Below are 19576 nucleotides of genomic sequence, written 5' to 3'. Positions count from 1 at the left end.
TATATGTAAAAATACCCTGCGCAGACAGTAACCATCTCCGATTTTGAAAATTCCTCCGAGAAAAAAAGTTATGACGTCAAAATATCTCCGCTAATGGAAATCGCCTAAAAACTTATCTCTGAAACTCGGCAAGCTTTTTGAATTCTGTTTGCGGGAATCGAACAGGGCATTAGCAGAGATGAATTACCGCACATATGAGACATCACTATGACGTCATATCAATTTTTATGACGTCATTCCTATTTTTTGACATTTTTTGTTTCACAACCCAGAGTTTTCATCGGATCTTCGTGAAACTTGCCATGTATATGCAGAAAGCCCACGCGCAGGCAGTAACCATCTCCGATTTTGGAAATTCTTCCTAGAAAAAAGTTGACGTCATAATATCGCCGCTAATGGAAATCGCCCATACCATTGTCTCTGAAACTAGGCAAGCTGTTTGAATTTTGTTTGCGGGAATCAAGCCGGGCATGAGCACAGATAATTTATCGCAAACCTGATACATCACAATTAGTCCAGCAGCCAACTAGCTTAACCTGGAAGTGCAGTATATACAATGTTTTTGGGTTGATTTGGGTCACTGAGACCATAAATATTAACAATCCGCTTGATGACACCCTGTCACCGTTGGGCATTTTTTCTAATTTGCATAAAACCCAGATGGCCGCCAGTGTTCTATTGAATATACTACAATGAAGATATCTCGACTTCTAGAAGGGATTTTAAAACTATCTAAAATGTTTTAATGGGGCTTTAAGACATTAGGAACGCAATGGAATAACTTATTATGATTTGACAACTCCTTCATTTGCATAAATCCAAGATGGCCGCCGTCAAACCTCTCGGGAGACCGGTTTCATGTCACCACGTTATCTAATTATTATTTTGGGCTCAGTGACCGAAATCAACCAAAAAAAATTGTATATACTCCACATCCAGGTTAAGCTAGTTGGTTGCTGGATGCGAATGGGACAGTCCGTGACTTTGTTGTGAACTTCAAACAGTACATCCAACATAAACTTACTTCTAGCGATGTCTATCTCATGTTCGACAGGTACCAGGATTTCAGTACCAAGAGTACAACCAGATGCAATCGAACAACAGAAGCAAGCAGAGTACAGCGACTGGCTCTAGATACACCTCTACCCCCACAGAAAGTTGTCCTGACAGTGTCAGAAAATAATACCTTCGATCGAGACTACACAATGACCCACAAACTTGTCATCACTAGCAGTAATAACACACCTGTTGATATAAGTTATGGGGGAGTGGTGATCCACCGGGAAGACATGTCTACATCTCATGAAGAGGCAGACTGCATCATTGTTCAACAAGCAGTAACAGTTGAGACTGAATGCCAAGTAGGCGTGTCAGTGATTGCAGATGACACCGACGTCTTCATCCTTCTGCTTCACCAGTACTTTGAGTGACAGTTAACCAGTCACATGATCATGGAATCGCCGATTCATGGTAGAACCGTTATTGACATACAAGCTACTGTTAAACACCAGCAGAGCATATTAGATGGACTGTTGTCTATGCACGCCCTATCGGGTTGTGATACATGTGCATGCTATTTCGGTATTGGTAAAGTCACGGAACTGAAAGTACTGCGAGAAGGCTACTCCTTGTCACTTTTGGGTGACATTCATGCATTGTTCACAGATATAACAAGACAGGCATCCAAGTTTGTGACCACATGCTATGGACACAAGGACTGTAGCAGTAGATCTGAGGCAAGGAAGAAGTCATGGGCCACAAAGGTTGGAAAGGGCATCACAGCCATACCAAAGCTGAAGTCTCTACCTCCCACAACAGAAGCATTTCTGGAAAATGTCAAACGGGCACACCTGCAGGCAGCTGTGTGGAAACACGCTTTGGTTCGAGACCCTCCCTTGCTCGATCCAACAGAACATGGATACGTTCGTGACGACAGTTCCAAGACTATGTTGCCTAAATCGATACATGAAGATGTGTCCCTTGCTCCACAAGAGATTCTGAAACTAATTCGCTGCTCTTGTGAAAGTGAAAGACCTTGCAAATCAGGAAGATGTGGATGTGTGAGCGGTACACTACCGTGCAGTGTATTTTGCGGATGTCATGCTGAGGACTGTCATAACGAACTGACTAAATGTGATGTCACCTCTGATGCAGATGACGACGATGACAATTAGACATAAAGGTATTAATGTCATCACAGACAAATGAGAGGAAGATCATGTTGATAACTGTGTACAATGTCATGTGCTATAAACTCTAATATCGCAGTAGTTAAAGGAGAAGAAATGTGAACGATTTCTTTATGCGCCATGGCTTGCTCAGCATAGACACCACGAGAACATTATGACTTTTCAGTCACTTTATTCCATATAATGGATATCTGAAATTAGTTTACTTTATAAACTGGTGTCTGTCAGCTTAAATATATTCTAACGTATACGTCAATGACAAACTATTAATATTGTTACGTTTGAGGGGGGGTATGCATTCAAAGGGTAATTAGGATGTTTAATTAGGTATGCCATGCTGTTCGAGTTTACCAGGATCTTGATGTAATAAGTAGCAATTCAGTGGTGATAAGTTGTCTAGTAAATGTCCATTTCTTCAAGGGGGAAATGATAATTGTCACGTAATTAGATAGGGACACGGGATAGGGTAAGTGTGTCTGCGTAAACCCCTTTTAGTAGTCCCTGGAGGCTTTCCGTGACGTCACAGGACAGTGCTGCGGATGGCTCCGCCCCGTGATCACGATTGGTGGAAGGCGACGGCGCAGGGCCAATAAAACGGCTCGATTGGAAGTGACGAGGACGGGAGGATAAAAAGGTTCTGTGCGGGGTCGAAAAGGAAGAGGAAGAAGATAGGTACAGAAAAACCGTTCTGGTATAGGTTGTTGTGCTGGGAGCGTGCTATTTTGTTGGGCTGATTCGATCCTGGTTTTCATCGTGTCTCGAGGCCTTCCTGTGCCTCGTGCCTCACCTTGGTTGGCTCTGGGGTTCTGCTGGCTCGGAGTACGGGGTCGACCGGCGGGCGGACCTGCCTCCCTCTCCTGCTCGCAACTTGGCGCCAGAACTGGTTCCCTGGCGGCTGTGAGCGGACTTGGGCCAGGACCAGGAGGTTGACAGCACCACGGTGTCTCCTGCCCCTGACGAGCGCAACGCCAGCTCGTCCGACGCCAATCCAGGGACTGTTGTGTCTACACCACGGGCCAGCCTGACCACCAGGACCAGCTACCTGTTTGTGTGTGTGTGTGTGTGTGTGTGTGTGTGTGTGTGTGTGTGTGTGTGTGTATGTGTGTGTGTGTGTGTGTGTGTGTGTGTGTGTGTGTGTGTGTGTGTACCTGGCGCCTTAGAGGGTTTGAGATTTGTATATTCATTGGAATTCTGTGTTTTCCCCACGCCCGAACCCACACCACCATCCCGTCGAATCGCCCCGGACCCCTCTTCTTGCCGAGTCTTGTTATTTCTGGTTAGAGAAATAAACATCATCAACTCAGTGAAAAGAGACTCGTGCCACCTTCCTCGTCCCATTTGCGGTAGAGCGATTAGAACCGCCATCTTTGGGTTGTTGAGGATAAACCGCCTCCATTGTTTCGGCTCATTCTACGTTAGCGGGACTGTTCAAGTCCCGTGGACGTCACAAATATTATATTGAAGGTGTTCAATGATATTGTCACCATTTAGATCAATCAAGCGTGTCATTCAAGAGTACAGCAAAATGTTAACAGATTGACAACGGCCATATTGGAATATGCAAATGAAGCTAATATATTTAAATTGTAATATAAGATGTATTATATGGGACCTCCATTTTTTCAAAACACTAAAACAAATCATTTAAAATGTATCCAAAATTGCATCCAGAATGTGGTGACATAAAACCGGTCTCCCGAGAGGTTTGACGGCGGCCATCTGGGTTTTATGCAAATTAGAAAAAATGCCCAACTGTTACTGGGTGTCATCAAGCGGATTGTTAATATTTATGGTCTCAGTGACCCAAATCAATCAAAAAAACATTGTATATACTCTACTTCCAGTATACCCCTAAAATCCCATTTTGCTGCCAGACGAAATGACGTCATATTCGTTTTTATGACGTCATCATTAAGAGGACGAGGATCTTAGCTCATTTGAGGTGGTTTATTAAAATCCATTGCTATGACGTTAAGAACTTGGACACGGTTGACTATCAAGTCAGAACTATTTATCATTGGGATTTGTTGTGGATGTGCAGTTCAAACAGTCGTTAGATGTAAATGGACTGGTTATGCTGCTTGATCCATCAACGCCTGGGGTTACAAGGCTGGTTCATTCAGTGTACCAAGTAAACTTTGAGGGTCAATATACTTCTTTTTTTTTGTATTTTTCGATTTACTTGGAATCGGGATCGGAATCATGTCCTCGGCAGAGCGTTGGTACTAAGCTACAATCCTGGTCAAGTCAGCACTCCGACTCAGGAAGTCAAAACAGGAATTTGTAAAAAAAAAAATTCAGGGTGCCGGCGATAGCTCGCCTCCTCTTCACGAAGGACGCAGCGGTCCCCCCCCCTTCACCAACAGCGTAAATACCCCGGTCATGCCGTCACTCTCTCACTTCGAGCCGTTCGTTGCCGCGATTTGTTCCTCAAAGCACGTGACTTGAATCCGACGCATCACGTCGTCGATCTCCGCAGGAAATTTCCAGAATGTGCTGCAACAGTTTGAAGGAAATAAATAAATAAATAAATGGAAGTTTTTTTTTAAAAAAGACAATTTCCCATTTCTCTGGAAATCCGGCGATTTCAGCTTCGCTTGAACGATTTAATAACGACACGTGTTTCCCGACGAAGCGGAAAACTGAACACTCGCAAGTTACACGGAAAAAGGCTTGACGGAGAAAATTAAAAAACAAAAAAAAACCAACAAACAAAAAAAAACAACAAAGAAAAACAAGGGAGTTCCATGAAATGCACAGATCGGTAAGACTTGTACGAACGGAACGTTTCATAATATTACTACTTTAAACCTCGGTGGGCATATCACCCTCTCGAGGCAAACAATGCGTGATGCCGAACTACATCACGTGACGTGATGCCCCGCCTTCCGCCGTTCAGCGGAATTTCCCTGCTGCGCGCAGCTCCTCGCCGATTGGCTACATTATTGGCAGCTCTTTGTAAGACGAGCTCCGATTGGCCAAAAAGCGGGAAAATCCCCACGTCAATCCGAAGGTGATGGCGCTCTCAGCAGCGACGAGTTGAAGCGCAGAGGGGACTGTTGAGACTCGAAGATCGAGTCGTGTTATGTTGTCGGCGTGAACCGAGAAAGAAGCTGAAAAACACCGTCGACACCGTGTGGAGAAGTACGACGGGGGAGGGAGGAGGAGGAGGAGGAGGAGGAGAAAAAGAATAAAAACTTCCGCTCGGTAGGCCTTTGGGTTTTTGGCTTCTCGTCTTCCAAAGAGTCTGAGAAGAGAGGAAAGAGAACAATAGAGTGAAAAACGGGGAGGGGGGGTCACGGCGCTGGACTGGGGATCACAAGGTCGATAAGCGTCGGACGGCGGTTGTTGTGCGTGATCCGTTGAGACATGGCGCAGGCGGGCGGGTCGAGCGGCCTCGCCGGGGAAGAGAAGTGTGATTCGGGAATCGCGTCCTTTTCCGAGCTGGATATCCTGCATCAAATCCAGGCTGGAGTCTCTGAGCTCGAGCTGGGAGGTCGGAGTCCCGACGCTGCATCGGACGAGACGTGGCGGCCCATCCGGGATCCAATGGTCGATGAGGATGGGGACACGTACGTGCCTGTGTTATTGTGTGCTGTGATTGTGTTCGATGCTCGTTGTGATTTCTCTTTTCCCCGTGCCCCTCCCCCCCGCTCCCCATCCCCAACGGAAAGTACGAAACGTCCACGTGGTGTCCACATGGTGTCTGTCATGTGCTTCCACCCCCGTCGTTGTTCACCACCCCTCCCACCAGGCCTGGTGTTGGCTCCACGGTTAACGTGGTTGCCTTTAAAGATCTCAAGGTCTTGAGTTCAAACCCCCTTGCCCCCTCGTTGAATAACACCAGGTGGGTTGACTCACTCGGTCATCCGTCGGAGGTTGGCAAAATGAGTACCTGCTTGCTGGAAACGAGGGGGGCACTGCATCAGCGGCACAGCTGGCTCGCAGCAACGATGCAACCAGCAACCGACCACAGACTGCATACGAATAAATAAATAAAGCACTCCCAGCCCTTTACAACGTTTTGTGAAATTTTAATTGAAACCCAATCATGTGACTGATATCGATTTGCGTGAAAACCTGTGATGCTGACATGACCATGAGTGGAACTATATGATGCAGGTTAAGAAAAATATACAAATAGCGAGGCTCATGGAAGAGCTGATGACGGAGAGCCGAGAGTCGGATGCATCGATGATGCAGCAGGAAGGGAAAACTTAGCTGCGTTAAGGATTGTTCCATTTTGATCACTCGACGATTGCTGTTTTTCAGGATTTTACACCAAGCGATCATTCACGAGATCCCCGCAGTGGCGCAAGAAATCATTTCTCGTGACGTTCACAAGCGCTTGCTGGATGTGCAGAACGATTTCAAACAGGTAACACGTGTTACGTCACACTATTTATTTATTTATTTTTGTGGTGTAAGCCTGGTGGTTGGCTTAAGATCTTAAGGTCTTGAGTTCGAGCCCCCTGCGGGGCCATTAAATAGCACCAGGTGGGTTGACTCAGCCTGTCCTTTCGAGGTCGGCAAAATGAGTACCGGCTTCCTGGGGGGGGGGGGTGGCACTGCATCAGCGGCACAGCCATGCTCCCAGCATTGATGCAACCAGCAGAATATTAATATTTGTGGTTTTGTTTTGTTTCGATTGTTGAGTTCAACAACGTAATTTGTACATTGTCGGTTTTTGTAAGCGTGTGGAAAGCTCTGCAAAACCCTCTTTTACATATTGTGCTGCACAGTACTCATCCCACCGACGAGCAGACGATAGCGGCACCACTCTGTTGAATCTGGAATTTTCTTAGAAGCTGCTCGGACAAACGTAGCGTGTCTGTCGGTCTCACCGTGTTGCACTGGAAAGTCATCAAACGAACCCGCCTATCTATTTCTATTATCAGCCATTGGAAGAGGATCGGTCTCTTGAACTTCTCGGCCACAACACACTCCCGGGCCTCCGATTATAGCAAAACTCGCCTTGAAAACCGGCCGCAGACTGGGAGTCCTCCGTCGTTCCAAGGCATTCCTTGCAGACTGTGATTAGTACAGCACTTATTTTACAAGGTCTCTGTCTCTGTAGTTCAATGGAATACTGCTCTTCACGGTGGGCTGATGCCCCAGCATCACATCTTTCTCCTGGATTCTGTGATATTTAAAGCTGGAAGCATTAGCATCACTCATTATGAGGTGGAAGCAACAAGCTCGTTGCTTTCTCATCCTCTGTTTTTCCTCAAAATGGAGGTGTGTGTTTGTGCGTTTCCTCGATATCTTACCTTCTCTATCGGGCAAATGCCATGATTTGTTTCATTTGGAAAAGCATTTTCCTGTATGTTTATGCCTCCGCAGCTGAAGGCCGGAGGGATTTTTGTTTCTTTCAGGTTGTCCGTTTGTTATCTGTTCTTTGTTACCACGATAACTTGTGAACCATTGAAGGGATTTCAACCAAACTTGCTCCAAGTATGGACTGCAGAACAAAGATAAATGGATTTGATTTGGAGTTCAAAAGGTCGAAGGTCATCATGCATCCTTTAATTGGAAATCATTTTGCAGACCAACTTGAGAGTTAAAAGCAAATCTGATGTCTTTCCTCTCCTTCTCCTGTGGTCTCTGTCTCTTTCATTTTATTTTGTTTTTTTCATTTGACCTTTTAATTGGGATCATACGTAATGTGCGTGGATTGACATTCAACAATTTTATCCTTGGGTTTACCTCCGACACCGAAAGAGGGTGGAGGTTATGTTTTCACCCCTGTCTGTCTGTCTGCCTGTTTGGACAGGTTAGGTGTGTGTGACAAGGACAAAATGATTACATTTTGATGAAGATCCAATCTGGATACTAGAGTTTTTATTCAATTTTTAGTTTGTAAATGCAAATTGTGATCGGATATTGGGATATTTGTGAGGTTATATCTTTAAGTATGCAAATATTCCTTGGAAATTATCAATATGGCCAGGAAGAGTGGCTGTGGCAGTTTTGAATTCTCTTACGTTGAGTACCATTCAAATCTCACCACTGCGCTGTGATGAATCTGTATGTTTCATTGCTTTGAGAAATGTATTGGAACAAGTATGAGTAAAAATAATCGATATCTGTATTGGAAGCTTCCCCAGAAAAACTAGATTGTGTGTGTGCATGTGCACTAACCCCTCCCCCCCCCAATAACTTTTTTTTTTAACCATTTGAGCTTTTGTCATCAAATTTTCAATCATCCTTAATTAACCTCCGCCATCTTCGAAGATGGATGGAGGTTACTGTTTTCACCCCTTTCTGTTTGTTTGTTTGTTTGTTTGTGAACAGTATTACGGAAAAACTCCTCCTCGACGGATTTCGACGAAACTTGGTGGGGGGGTTAGGTATGGTCCAAGGATAATGCCATTAAATTTTGGACTTGGTCCCCCCCCCCAAAAAAAAATTTAGAGAAATTTTTTTTTTGCATTTCTACATGTTTTAAGTGATTTCCAACCCCCCCCCCAAAAAAAAATATTGTTAGAGAAAATTTTTTTTGCATTTCTACATATTTTAAGTGATTTCCAACCCCCCCCAAATTGTTTGAGAAAAAAAAATTTTTTGCATTTTTACATGTTTTAAGTGATTTCCAACCCCCCCAAAAAAAATTGTTAGAAAAAAAAATTTTTGTAACTTTTTTTTCAACAAAATTTCGATTTTTTTTTATTTATTTTTTATTTTTTTTGCATTTTTACATGTTTTAAGTGATTTCCAACCCCCCCCCCCCCAAAAAAAAATGTTGGAGAAAAGAACTATAACACTCAGCACTGTTGACATCATATTTAATGAATAAGATATAAGGTTCACTTGAGTGACCCAGCAGTATTGGCGGCGGAGGTTTTGCACTCTCCCGAGTGCTCCCCCTCTAGTTACTTTTTGAGAACATGGAGAATAGTATTTAAAAAATTTTTTTTAAATAAATAATAAAATTTTACCTGTTGTTTTCACCAAGTTTAGTTTTAGTAGAAGGTGGACACGGATGGGCTTTGCATTTTGAGATGCTTTGAATTCATGCCAAAGATGAACTGCTTCGAAACAAAAATAACTCCTTCATTACATTATGAATCCATTGTCATCCAAACCGAAGAGGTGGAGGTTGTGTGTGGGTGAGCTTGACTCAAATAGAAAGTATCAGCGCTGCCTGGGCAGCTGGTATTGTAAACAGCATCTTAAAACCAAGATGGTGGATGAACCCTTTTACCCCCAGAATTTCTTGAAGTAAAATTGGCATTTTCAATAGATTTGCGGTCCATTGTGTGTACAATCCAGTCAAACCACATGTTGGTGTCCATTTGACAGATTCCATCTGCTGTATTCAAGTGGTGTTCTATTTCCACTGGAATGGAAGAAAAGTCGCTTTTTTTGGCTTCACGTTAACAGTTGATATCTCCCTCGTGAATTATATTTACGTTGGCACGAGTCGTGGTGGTCGTCACGTGAAGTGGCACAAGTGGGATGAAGCTTCAAAAAGGCAATCTTGGCATTATTTATTTCCGTACTTTACATCCTCGTACGCGGAAACATTTGGTCAAGGGGCAAATGCAGCCTTGATATTAATATAATTTTTTTTCTAATTATATATTCATTAATTTCTTGACGGAGGATTAAAAAAAAATCAACGAGAATGCCACTTGGTATAGCGCATACCTCTGCCAGGCTGAACAGTTTGTTTTGTATCCCAATGATGGGCTGGATCTGCATCTTGACCTTAACCAACATCTAAGGCCAAAAAAAAAAATGTTGCATTGGCGTAACCCGCCCGACCCTAAAAATTCCGCCGACCCTACGTTTTTTTTTTTTGTTTTTTTGCTATCGAAAAATTTTGCCGACTCTATTTTATTGCTATTTTTGTTGTTTTGCTATCGTTTTCAAGTATCTTGTTGATTGCGATCGCAAAAACCCGGAAGTGTTTCGGACAGAACCCGCTGACAAAAAGGGTGGTACTCGAGCCGGGGGAGATTTTGGGAGGGATTTATTAGGAAAAAAAAAAAAAAAGATCCCGACCGACCTACCCTATTTTTCAGTGACCCGTTACGCCAATGCAACATTTTTGTTTTTGGCCTAATCGGCTTGTTCTTGTCACCAACCCAACTCATCCACCATGTTTTGTCATAACTCGTCCACAATGTTTTAAAATACCCTTAAGCGCTATGTAATGTATCTCTCAATTGTGAAGAATCACTTAAAAATTCTCGTATCCAGATCTTCAAAATCTAATCAATTTGAACTTGTCCACTAAACTTTGTCCAAATCCATCCATAACTTTATGAGCTATCCTGCTCACAAACAAACAAGGATGTAGTGCACAGCACGACACTTGCGAAATCCAAATAAATACGCTTCGAGGTTTTGATTGACGAACCAATGTCGTGACCCGATATGCAAATTCTGTTCAACCGAGCAGATAACCCACCCCCTGGGTGGGTGGAGTTTGCGAATTACTTGATGAAAAAAAACTATCGTGTGTGTATTGAAAGACGACTCTATACATGTTTGTGTGGTGTGTGTCTAAAGAGGTCCAAAGGGCCTATCGGGCGGGTGCGACAAGGGTCTTGAGTGGTCGAAGAGGCGATGCATCACAAGATGAGGAAGTTAGGAGACCTCATTATTTATTTTGTTAAAAAATTTTTATTTTTTAAAAAATACATCAATTGCAAGGACATCGGAAGATTTTCGAAAAATCAACACAATATTTGGGGTTTTGTACATGGGATTCCAGGTTGATGAGCGATGTACTCTCGGAGAACCTGCCAAAAAGGCCAACCTGAATTTCTTCACAAAGATGTAGATTTGCTAATCAAGACTTTCAGTGAAATGTTTCTCTAACCTTGGCTACTTCCAAGATCTGGCTGGCAATTGTTCCACACAAACATCCATAATGCTACCAAGGCACAGAAAACATAGGTTGGGTTTTGATGTGCATGCAAAGTGGCAAAGCTGCTGCTGCTGCTGCTTTTTCTTTTTCTTCTTCAGCGGCTCTAATTATTCCCACGTTCTTGTGGGGTTTGCTGGTGGAAGCTTGACCAAAGTCTTTCACAAACCGGCAGGCCAGACATGATGTTCGACAGAGGTTGGGCAGGAATTTGTAATTCGTTTATGGTGCCGGCAATGGCTCGTCTCCTTTGAAGGCCACCGTAGGATCGTTAATGTCCACCAACCAATGCTGGCAGGTGGGACGCCCAGTTTAACGTCCATCCCAGGGACGGCACACGCATTGATGAATCGCCCTGCCTGTGAAACGCCGGGATGACTGTCTATTCAAACCCAGGCTAGACTGCTTGGAGGTGAGTGTGCATACTTCTAGGCCATGCTGCCAGCCCCATGCAAAATGGCAAAGGTTGTGTGGTTCAAAAAGGAAAAAAAAAAAAAAAAAACCTTTTTCGCTACGTCGCATTGCGAACGCTGGCTCGAAGAGAGCTCCGTGTTGTTGTTCTTCTTGTTCTTGTTCTTCTGGTGAAGACAAAATCTTAATGACGCGGCTCTTGTTTTAGTTGAACTGTTGTGTCGACTTTATTTTCTAAATTATTATGAATATTACTTTTAGGTTTGAACTGACAGTTTTGAAAGCCAAGATGGCTTGGAAAACCTGATGTTGGTTTGAGAATGCAAACATGTACTGCTGCTGTTAAATTTTTATTTATTTATTTTTTATCCTTTGTTTTTTTATTTATTTATTTATTAAATCATTTTTGATCAGAAATAGCTCGTCTGAATGCTGTGACTTTAAACAAAATGCCTTGAGATTACTAATAGCAATTCGAGCTGATTAGTAGTCAAGAGTACATATGAAAGTTAGCATTTGTTTCGTAAAGTTTCAAGACCAGCCTTGGCTGGATATTTGAAACATCATAGCAGTGATTTTCCTGTATCATGGGTGGTGTTTGTGCAGACTCCTTTACACTTGGCGGTTGTGACAGAGCAGACGACCATCATCGTCTTGCTGCTTCGAGCTGGTGTAAGTTTAGAGCTGCAAGACTGGCAAGGAAACACTCCCTTGCACCTCGCCAGCGGGCAATGCTCGCTCGACAGTCTCCTCGCACTCACGTCCGACGCTCAGGACAAGCACCATGCCGCCCACGATTCCCTCGCCAGGGCGCTCAAGATTCACAACTACGATGGTGAGTTTTTGTTCATTCATTTGTTTTCAGAAGATTGTGTTTGAGAAGATAAATAATTAACACAAATGAGAAATGAAAGGAGGAGAGTTACTGTAGCAGTAGATCGTACGTTGCTACTTTGAAGTAAAAAATACAACAAATCAGTGATGAAAATGGAAAAACCAAAATCGCTTTGTAAAGACAACTGCACGCGAGATGGGAGAGGAGAAGAGATGAATAAAGGGAAGAGAAGACTTTGCAACAGTCGAAGTTAGATTGTGGTGAAGGAACTGCAAATCCCACTCCACGTCGCCTTCCTTCTCTGAAGCCGACGTGAAGAAGTAGGTCAGCGTGGGAGTCGATTGTGGAAATCAAATGTTGATCGTCGGATGGCTTTTCCGTATGCGGAGTTTTGATCAACCCTGTAATGGCTCTGGTATCTTCTGGTCGGAAGGAGGAAATGCGAAAGCGAGTGGATTGGTAATCCCGGTATTTTTAAGTGGGGTTTTTGATCTTCTGCTTCATCATTGGAATCCCCCCCCCACCATTCTTGCTTACTTTTAGAAAATAAATAACTGCTCCAAATCGATCCCCTGTCCAAGACAGAGCAAATGGGTTTACATGGATGCTCACTTTTGGTGAATCTATATCGGATAGTGAACTCTGCACTCGGAAAGGCCTTGGCCTTTCTCTGCCAGGACGGTTGATAACATTTGTTTGGTAAAGCTTGTTAGGCCACACTTGGATGGATTGTAAAGTCATGCTGTCAGCAAAGAAAAACAAACTAACCACGAACAACCCAGCATGTGAGCATTTGAAGTGGTTTGTTATTTGATGATATTGTGTAAATTCGCACAATTGCCGTTGTCAGCATCGTCGTGTGTTGTTGCAAGACCGGTGAACTGCTCTGTTTCTTACAGTGACGTTGGTTGCGTGATGTCATTTTTTGGCTGACACCTTGTCCCTTTTGCACATGACTCCAATGGTGGTGTGGTTGTTTTGTTTTGTATCTTGGGAAAAGGTCAACATTACAAACATTTTTGTTTGAAGCTCTTCTCATGGCGTTGCTTAGCAATGGGAAATGCCATGCATTCCGACTGAGAAAAATGTTCCTGAGGCATTCCAAGGAGCAATTCTCAATATAGTCTCCACTGCGGAAACTTCCTTTTACGAAGACACAAACTTTTGACAGTTTGCGTTGTCTTTAATAAGCACAGAAGCTTTATCCCCCCCACCCCCAAAGTACATTAATGTTCAGGTAACATGGAAGACTTGTGCTGTATCAGTCGGGTGTACTCTTCCTGGAGGGGGAAATCAAATCTGTCTCACAACTTGCTTCCACAGTTTAACATGTGTACATACATGTACGTCTGAAAATTATAGAAAAAGAAAAACATGATTGGACTGATCTCCACCAAAGTTTGCCATTTGGGGGGGGGGGGGGGGGTGGGGTGTGAGACGACTTGTGATTTTTTTTTTTTTTTTTTTTTTTTTGTCTGGACACGTGCCACAATGCAAGTGGTTTACTGACCCCTGCTGCACAAAGAGGGGGTTATTAGCCACGGCACAAAATATATTTGCCAAAATTATTGTTCAGTTAAAAACATAGGACCACCTGTCCTGACACTCACCTGGATCAGGACCAAGTCACTCAAACCCCACTCTCTCCCCCCTACAGACCTCCTTCGACCCTGAATTTTTTTGATGTTGTGAACAAACTCAGGTACATCATGGGTGATGAAGGTTGTGGTGTAGTTTCGGAGAAGAGAGCAAATAACCAGTTGTTTTTTTTGGGGGGGGGTGGTCAAAAAACCCCCAATAGACCCCCTTACTGAGCGCAGATTTTGAAGCAGTTGATACACTTTGGTACATCATGGGTGATGAAGGTTGTGGTGTAGTTTCGGAGAAGAGAGCAAATATCCAGTTTGTTTGTTTTTTTGTGGGGGGGGGTCAAAAAAACCCCAATAGACCCCCTTACTGAGCGCAGATTTTGAAACAGTTGATACACTTTGGTACATCACGGGTGATGAAGGTTGTGGTCAAGTTTCATCAAAATTGTGTGTGTAGTTTTGGAGATGGCAAATACCTACTTTTTTAGGAGGGGGGGTCCAACCCCCCCCCCCCGCTTCGACCCCCTTTAATGAGCACAGATTTTGATGCAGTCAATAAACCTTCGTTTGGCAACAAATATGAAGCATGTGGCCAGGTTTCATAAAAATTGTGTTTGGTTCAAGCGATAATGACTGAAGTATTTCCTGACTAACTGACTGACTCGCCTACAGACACTGCTCTATTGCACAAGCTCCCTGGATTAAAGTCCTTGTGAGCCAAAAATGTTTTTGGGGAAAGTAGCAGACAGCTCTGGTATAGTTTATTCTATGATCCACAAACTTCATTGGACCTGTTTATTATCTTTTCTCAGTCCTGATGTTGGCTTAAGATCTTAGGGTCTTGAGTTTGAGCCCCTGCTGGCCTGTTAAATAACACCAGGTGGATTGACCCAGCCTGTTATCCTTCCAAAGTCTGCAAAATGAGTTCCACCTTACTGGAAACGGAGGGGTACTGGAAATCAGCGACACAGCCATGCTCCCAGCAATGATGCAACCAGCAGCCACAGGCTGCATACAAAATAATAATGTTTTCCTTATTCTTCACCTGCATTCTTCTTTCATGTAAGCTCTTCTCGTCACTGCTGTATCGGATGTAATACACTGTTCATTTCAGGCCTCGCCATGACACCATGGATCCTCAACATTAATTGTATTTCGGGAACCAAAACATTTTCCGACAGCTTCGTTCTAGCACTTAAAATTGCCGTCTCTCGGGCAGAAGAAGTAGGGTTGCTGATTCCTGACCAATATGAAGAAGTGACCTGAAGTTTTTGAGGATTTCTCTTTAAAAACATCAAGATTAATTCGAAGGGAATCGTCAGTGCTTTTCGGTTGAAAAGCCCGTAGTTCAACATGTTTTCTGATTGATGTCACGTGCCGTTTTCACAAACCTGAATCGACCATGTCGCTTCCCTTCCCCACTCGTGTTCAACCATGGTCTTCATATCAACCTTTCTTTTGCTTTGACTGATTGATGTCTTCGATTAACTCCCCCCTCCCCTCTGCTCCCCCCCCCCCATTTCTTTTCTATTACTCACCAGAGGAGATGGTATTACATTCGGGTCTATCTGTTTGTTTGTCCGCACAGACGTTTCGTGGTTTTTTTTTTCTTCTGCAACCACTTGTCAGATTGAGACAATTTTCACCATCGGTGCGACTACTCATGTAGAATGTGTTTTTGATAATTGTGATGTCATAGGTCACGTTGTGTGGCAGCCATATTGGAAAAACGGCAAAACTTTGGACCTCTGCACCAAGGAAAAAATAGAAACTTGGCACGTAGCAAGTCCTCATGGGGAATGAGTGCGTTTTTTTTTTTAATGATGTCATAGGTGCCCTCATTATGACGTCATTGCACGTGTAGAATGCCAATTCCGATCAGGATGAAAATGTTTGAGGGTCATCTATGGATAAAAAGGTCCACAGGAAAACAATAATAATAATAATGACGTCATCAGTCACGTGATTCGGCAGCCGTATTGTTTTTTTTTTTTGTAAACCTTCAAATTTCTTCTTCCCTGAAGTGCCTGAACAAATCGAGGCAACTTCACACATATGACCGCCTGTCCATGAGAAACAAAAGGTTCACACATATGATGTCATACATCACATGGTTTGGCAGCCATATTGGATTTACCCTTAAACCTATAAAAATACACCACTCAAAAGAAGTCCTGGTGAGGGTCTGCAATCTCTGATTGCTTTTTCTTGTTTCTGCCTGGCTCCTCCATTGTTATTGTTCTCATTTTCTCTGCTTCCACTGACTGTTCGAGCTCAATACATTTTTATACTTTGATCAAAACTCGGCTGTTCCAAGTCAATCAAAACAACATTCCGCTGCCCTGAAAGTACTTCTTTTATTTTGTATACAAAATCAAGACTCGTGGAAGAGCAAGAAAACACAACAGACCAAACAGAACACTAAAAAGGGAGGGGGGAGGGGGAACACCAACAATTGGATTAAGGGACAAAATAAGCAGAGATGGACAAATGAGGGGTAGGAAAATATGAAGGGTGGACAAGATGGATACAGGTACAAACTCTCAAGAAGAGAAAACTGGAACTTGTTGGGGGGGGGGGCGGCGGGCTTGATGGGGGTAGAAAATATGATTTTGAATAGGGGATGATCCGAGATTAGAGTGAATAGATGTCTTGAAGAATGAGTTTGAAGAGAGTGTGGAAGTTGGTTCCACAGGCAGGAAAGGGAGGAATAAATGAGTGGAGGTGAGCAGTGTTCCTGGATTTTGGAAGTTTCACCAGAAGGTGGTTTCAGGTGGACCACGTGCAGAAATCTGGGCTTGGGGCTAAAGCTCGGAGAGGGTGGAGGGTGCAAGACCAGAAAGGAAGCGGTAGAAGACAGAGCCTATCGACCTGCCGAGAGGAGGGTGGTTCTGCATCCGAACTAATCGAAAGATTGGAGATGGGACAAATGTGAAGCAAGGTGTCAGGGTCTTGGTCAAGATGTAAAAGCTCTTGCTGCCACCTGTATGGCCACAAATAAGGTGGCAGACTATGACATGGCAATATTGAAAGTAAAGAGAGATCTTTTCTGGGGGAGGGGAGTGAAATGGCTCTGGTGCTTTCTGTCATTACCATGTGACAATAACTCTCAAGGAGGATTTTCAACTGCAAATTATAGCATGCAAGTCGTTTAACTGCTTGTGCAGAACAAACACATTTGAATACGAGCCTTAAAATATTTGACAGATACTTGAATATTAAATATTATTTCTTGTTCTGTTGTCATCTGCAAACTTTTATTGATTTATGTTTTTTTCCATGAATGACCTATGTTCTAGGTGGGTTGATAGTTCTATGCCCCCCCCCACCTCACCCCACACTTTTTTCAGTCTGATGTGAACCCTGTGGTATATGCTGTTATGGTTCTTATTATGTCTAGTGTTGGCTTAATGGTTTGGGAGGTGGGCTTGGAATCCAAGGATCCTGAGTTCAAATCTCACTCAGCTTTTGAATTGATACCAGGTGGGGTTGATTCTGCCTGTTGTTCTGAGGTTGACAAAATGAGTACCAGCTTGCTGGGATCCTGTCAGAGTGGCAACATGTCCAGGATTGTGCCCAATAGCCAAGGAGACTGCTGAGGCAACACCAGTGCCCTGCACAGAGTATGGTCCCAATGGAATGGAATATATAATTATACATACATACATACATACATACATACATACATACATACATACATACATACATACATACACACACTTGCGGGGTGTGCTTCCCCATTGTCTCGGGTCACTCACCTGCATTTGATTTTTCGTTTATAAATTTTCATTTGTGGTTGTTGTCTGACGATTCTGTGAATTTTTCCGGTGTACCGGCTTCGATGTTCATCGGCACCCAAAATTTCAGCTTTCTACGTCACCCAATAGGTAACGATCTTTAATATGTCATTGAGTCAGTCAGGGGTTAGAAAGATATATTGTTGCGGTATTCGCGCCCGCCGGCGTGCTGACGGCCACGTAACTCGAATCGCGGCACGTCGCCCACCGGACGGACAATCCAGTCGTGACCCTCTCGGACTAACGCCGGGAACCAGTCACGGGTGGACCTTTCGGTCTCACCGCGATCGAGCCAATCAACCCCCGCGTGGGATAGGGTTGCTCGCCGAATTCGACCTACCTAAGTACCCACGCGGAGGGTAGACCGGGCGATCGCACCTCGCCGCAGGTCGACTTCGGACACGGGCCACTTAAGCGACCCGTTCCGTACTATCAGAATAACCGAGCGGTGTTATCGTCGACCTCGACGGTTCGATTAATTTTCGGGCGTATTCAGCCCACTACCAACCCTTTACGTGAAGCAAGATGGGGATTCAATAGAGGAAAAGACGAAGCGAAGCGGGAAACAGTTCAACACAAAGCACATTTATTCGTGACACACAGGAGCACACATATACAATTCCACCAAATGCACACAGAAAAGACACAATGTAATTTACACAAAAGGCAAATGTAAAAGCGAAAACACAATGCAGAGCTAATACCGACTACCGAGCACACGGCAACACTTATACAATTCTACTTCACAGACGGCGCCGACAACACATACCCAAAACCAAGGAAAAGAATACCCTCAAGGATGAGGCGGGCCTGAGGCCGAGACCGGGTCGCGCCTACCCGTCTGGTGATGAGACGCGGAGCGGCGATGGCGCCTCAACTCCGCGGGCCTCGCGGACAGTGTCTGGTAGGGGGTGGGAAAGGGGCCCCCTTGGTCGCACTATCTCAGCGCGGGGGGAAACAGGAGGGGGTTGCTGATGCTCGGGGTATAGAGGATTTTTATTATCCCGCGACGAGCGTCTCCACCTCGGCCAGGTCGCGCTGTCGGCCTCCCTGGGGTGCAGCTCCCTGCACGACGCGAGCACCCCCTCGTCTGGTGTCGCTGCCTTTCCACAGCTCCGTCCCCTCCGTTCCGACTCCAACGCACACGACGACCAGCTCCTTCTTGCCAACTCCACCGCCCGCGAAGTCTTGACTCTCTGTTTCCGACTCTCCGACTCTCCTACTCTCCTACTCTCCGCCTCTGGACTCTCCTACTCTCCGCCTCTCCGCCTCTCGACTCTCCTGGACTGACGAACACGGTCCTTTTATCAGCCCCGTAGCTTCGCCCTCTCCTCTTTGACCCCCTCCCTTCGACCTTTCACCTCGCTCCCCATTGGCCCGAGAAAAAGTGGGCGTGAAGGCTTTTTGATCCATAAATTTGCATATATCGATCGCCCTGGGGGCGGGGCCAATTCGCCCCTCGCTCACCGATTGGACGGCAAAAAGTGGGCGTGTCGTTTTTGATCCGTTTTTGAAGCACAAAATCCGTGATTTTGTACACGCTGTTCGGCGCGCGCCCTGCACGAGTCCAACACCGGTACCCACAGCGGGGCAAGAACGGTGGCGATGCGACGGTTGCGAGGTGTGACGGGAAGGTCGTGGCGGTTGTGGTGAAGCGGCGTTGTGGTTGGTGGTTGATGTTGTGGTTGTGGTGGTAATCATGGCGGTTGGTCCAAAATAAAGATAGCAAAAGAAAAACGGCTATCCTGAAGAGTCGCAGCACGCATAAATGACATGTATTCCCACAAGACAACGGGTTTGGGCCTAACTACACATATACTTACCGAGATACCTCACCTAAGGGACCTGAATGGTGGTTTGCGAATTTGGTAACCACAACA

The 19576-nt window shown here is 44.5% G+C and overlaps 1 protein-coding gene across 1 annotated transcript in view; it reads left to right on the top strand.

The window, feature by feature from the left end:
- The first annotated feature begins 5164 nt into the window (after positions 1-5164).
- The window catches only part of LOC147023830 (NF-kappa-B inhibitor epsilon-like), a 33520-nt gene continuing 19108 nt past the window's right edge, over positions 5165-19576 (top strand). The window contains exons 1-3 of the mRNA XM_085889680.1: positions 5165-5761; positions 6462-6567; positions 12082-12310. Of these exons, the coding sequence (XP_085745806.1) occupies positions 5559-5761; positions 6462-6567; positions 12082-12310 (538 nt within the window). The 5' untranslated portion in view covers positions 5165-5558. The remainder of the gene's footprint in view (positions 5762-6461; positions 6568-12081; positions 12311-19576) is intronic.

The sequence above is a fragment of the Eptatretus burgeri genome, chromosome 7 (genome assembly GCF_056783735.1).
Source record: "Eptatretus burgeri isolate ZD-2024b chromosome 7, Ebu_testis_v1, whole genome shotgun sequence".
Classification (NCBI taxonomy): Eukaryota; Metazoa; Chordata; class Myxini; order Myxiniformes; family Myxinidae; genus Eptatretus; species Eptatretus burgeri.
Note: the sequence above shows the minus strand (reverse complement) of the source record. Positions and strands in the feature narration are given on the sequence as shown.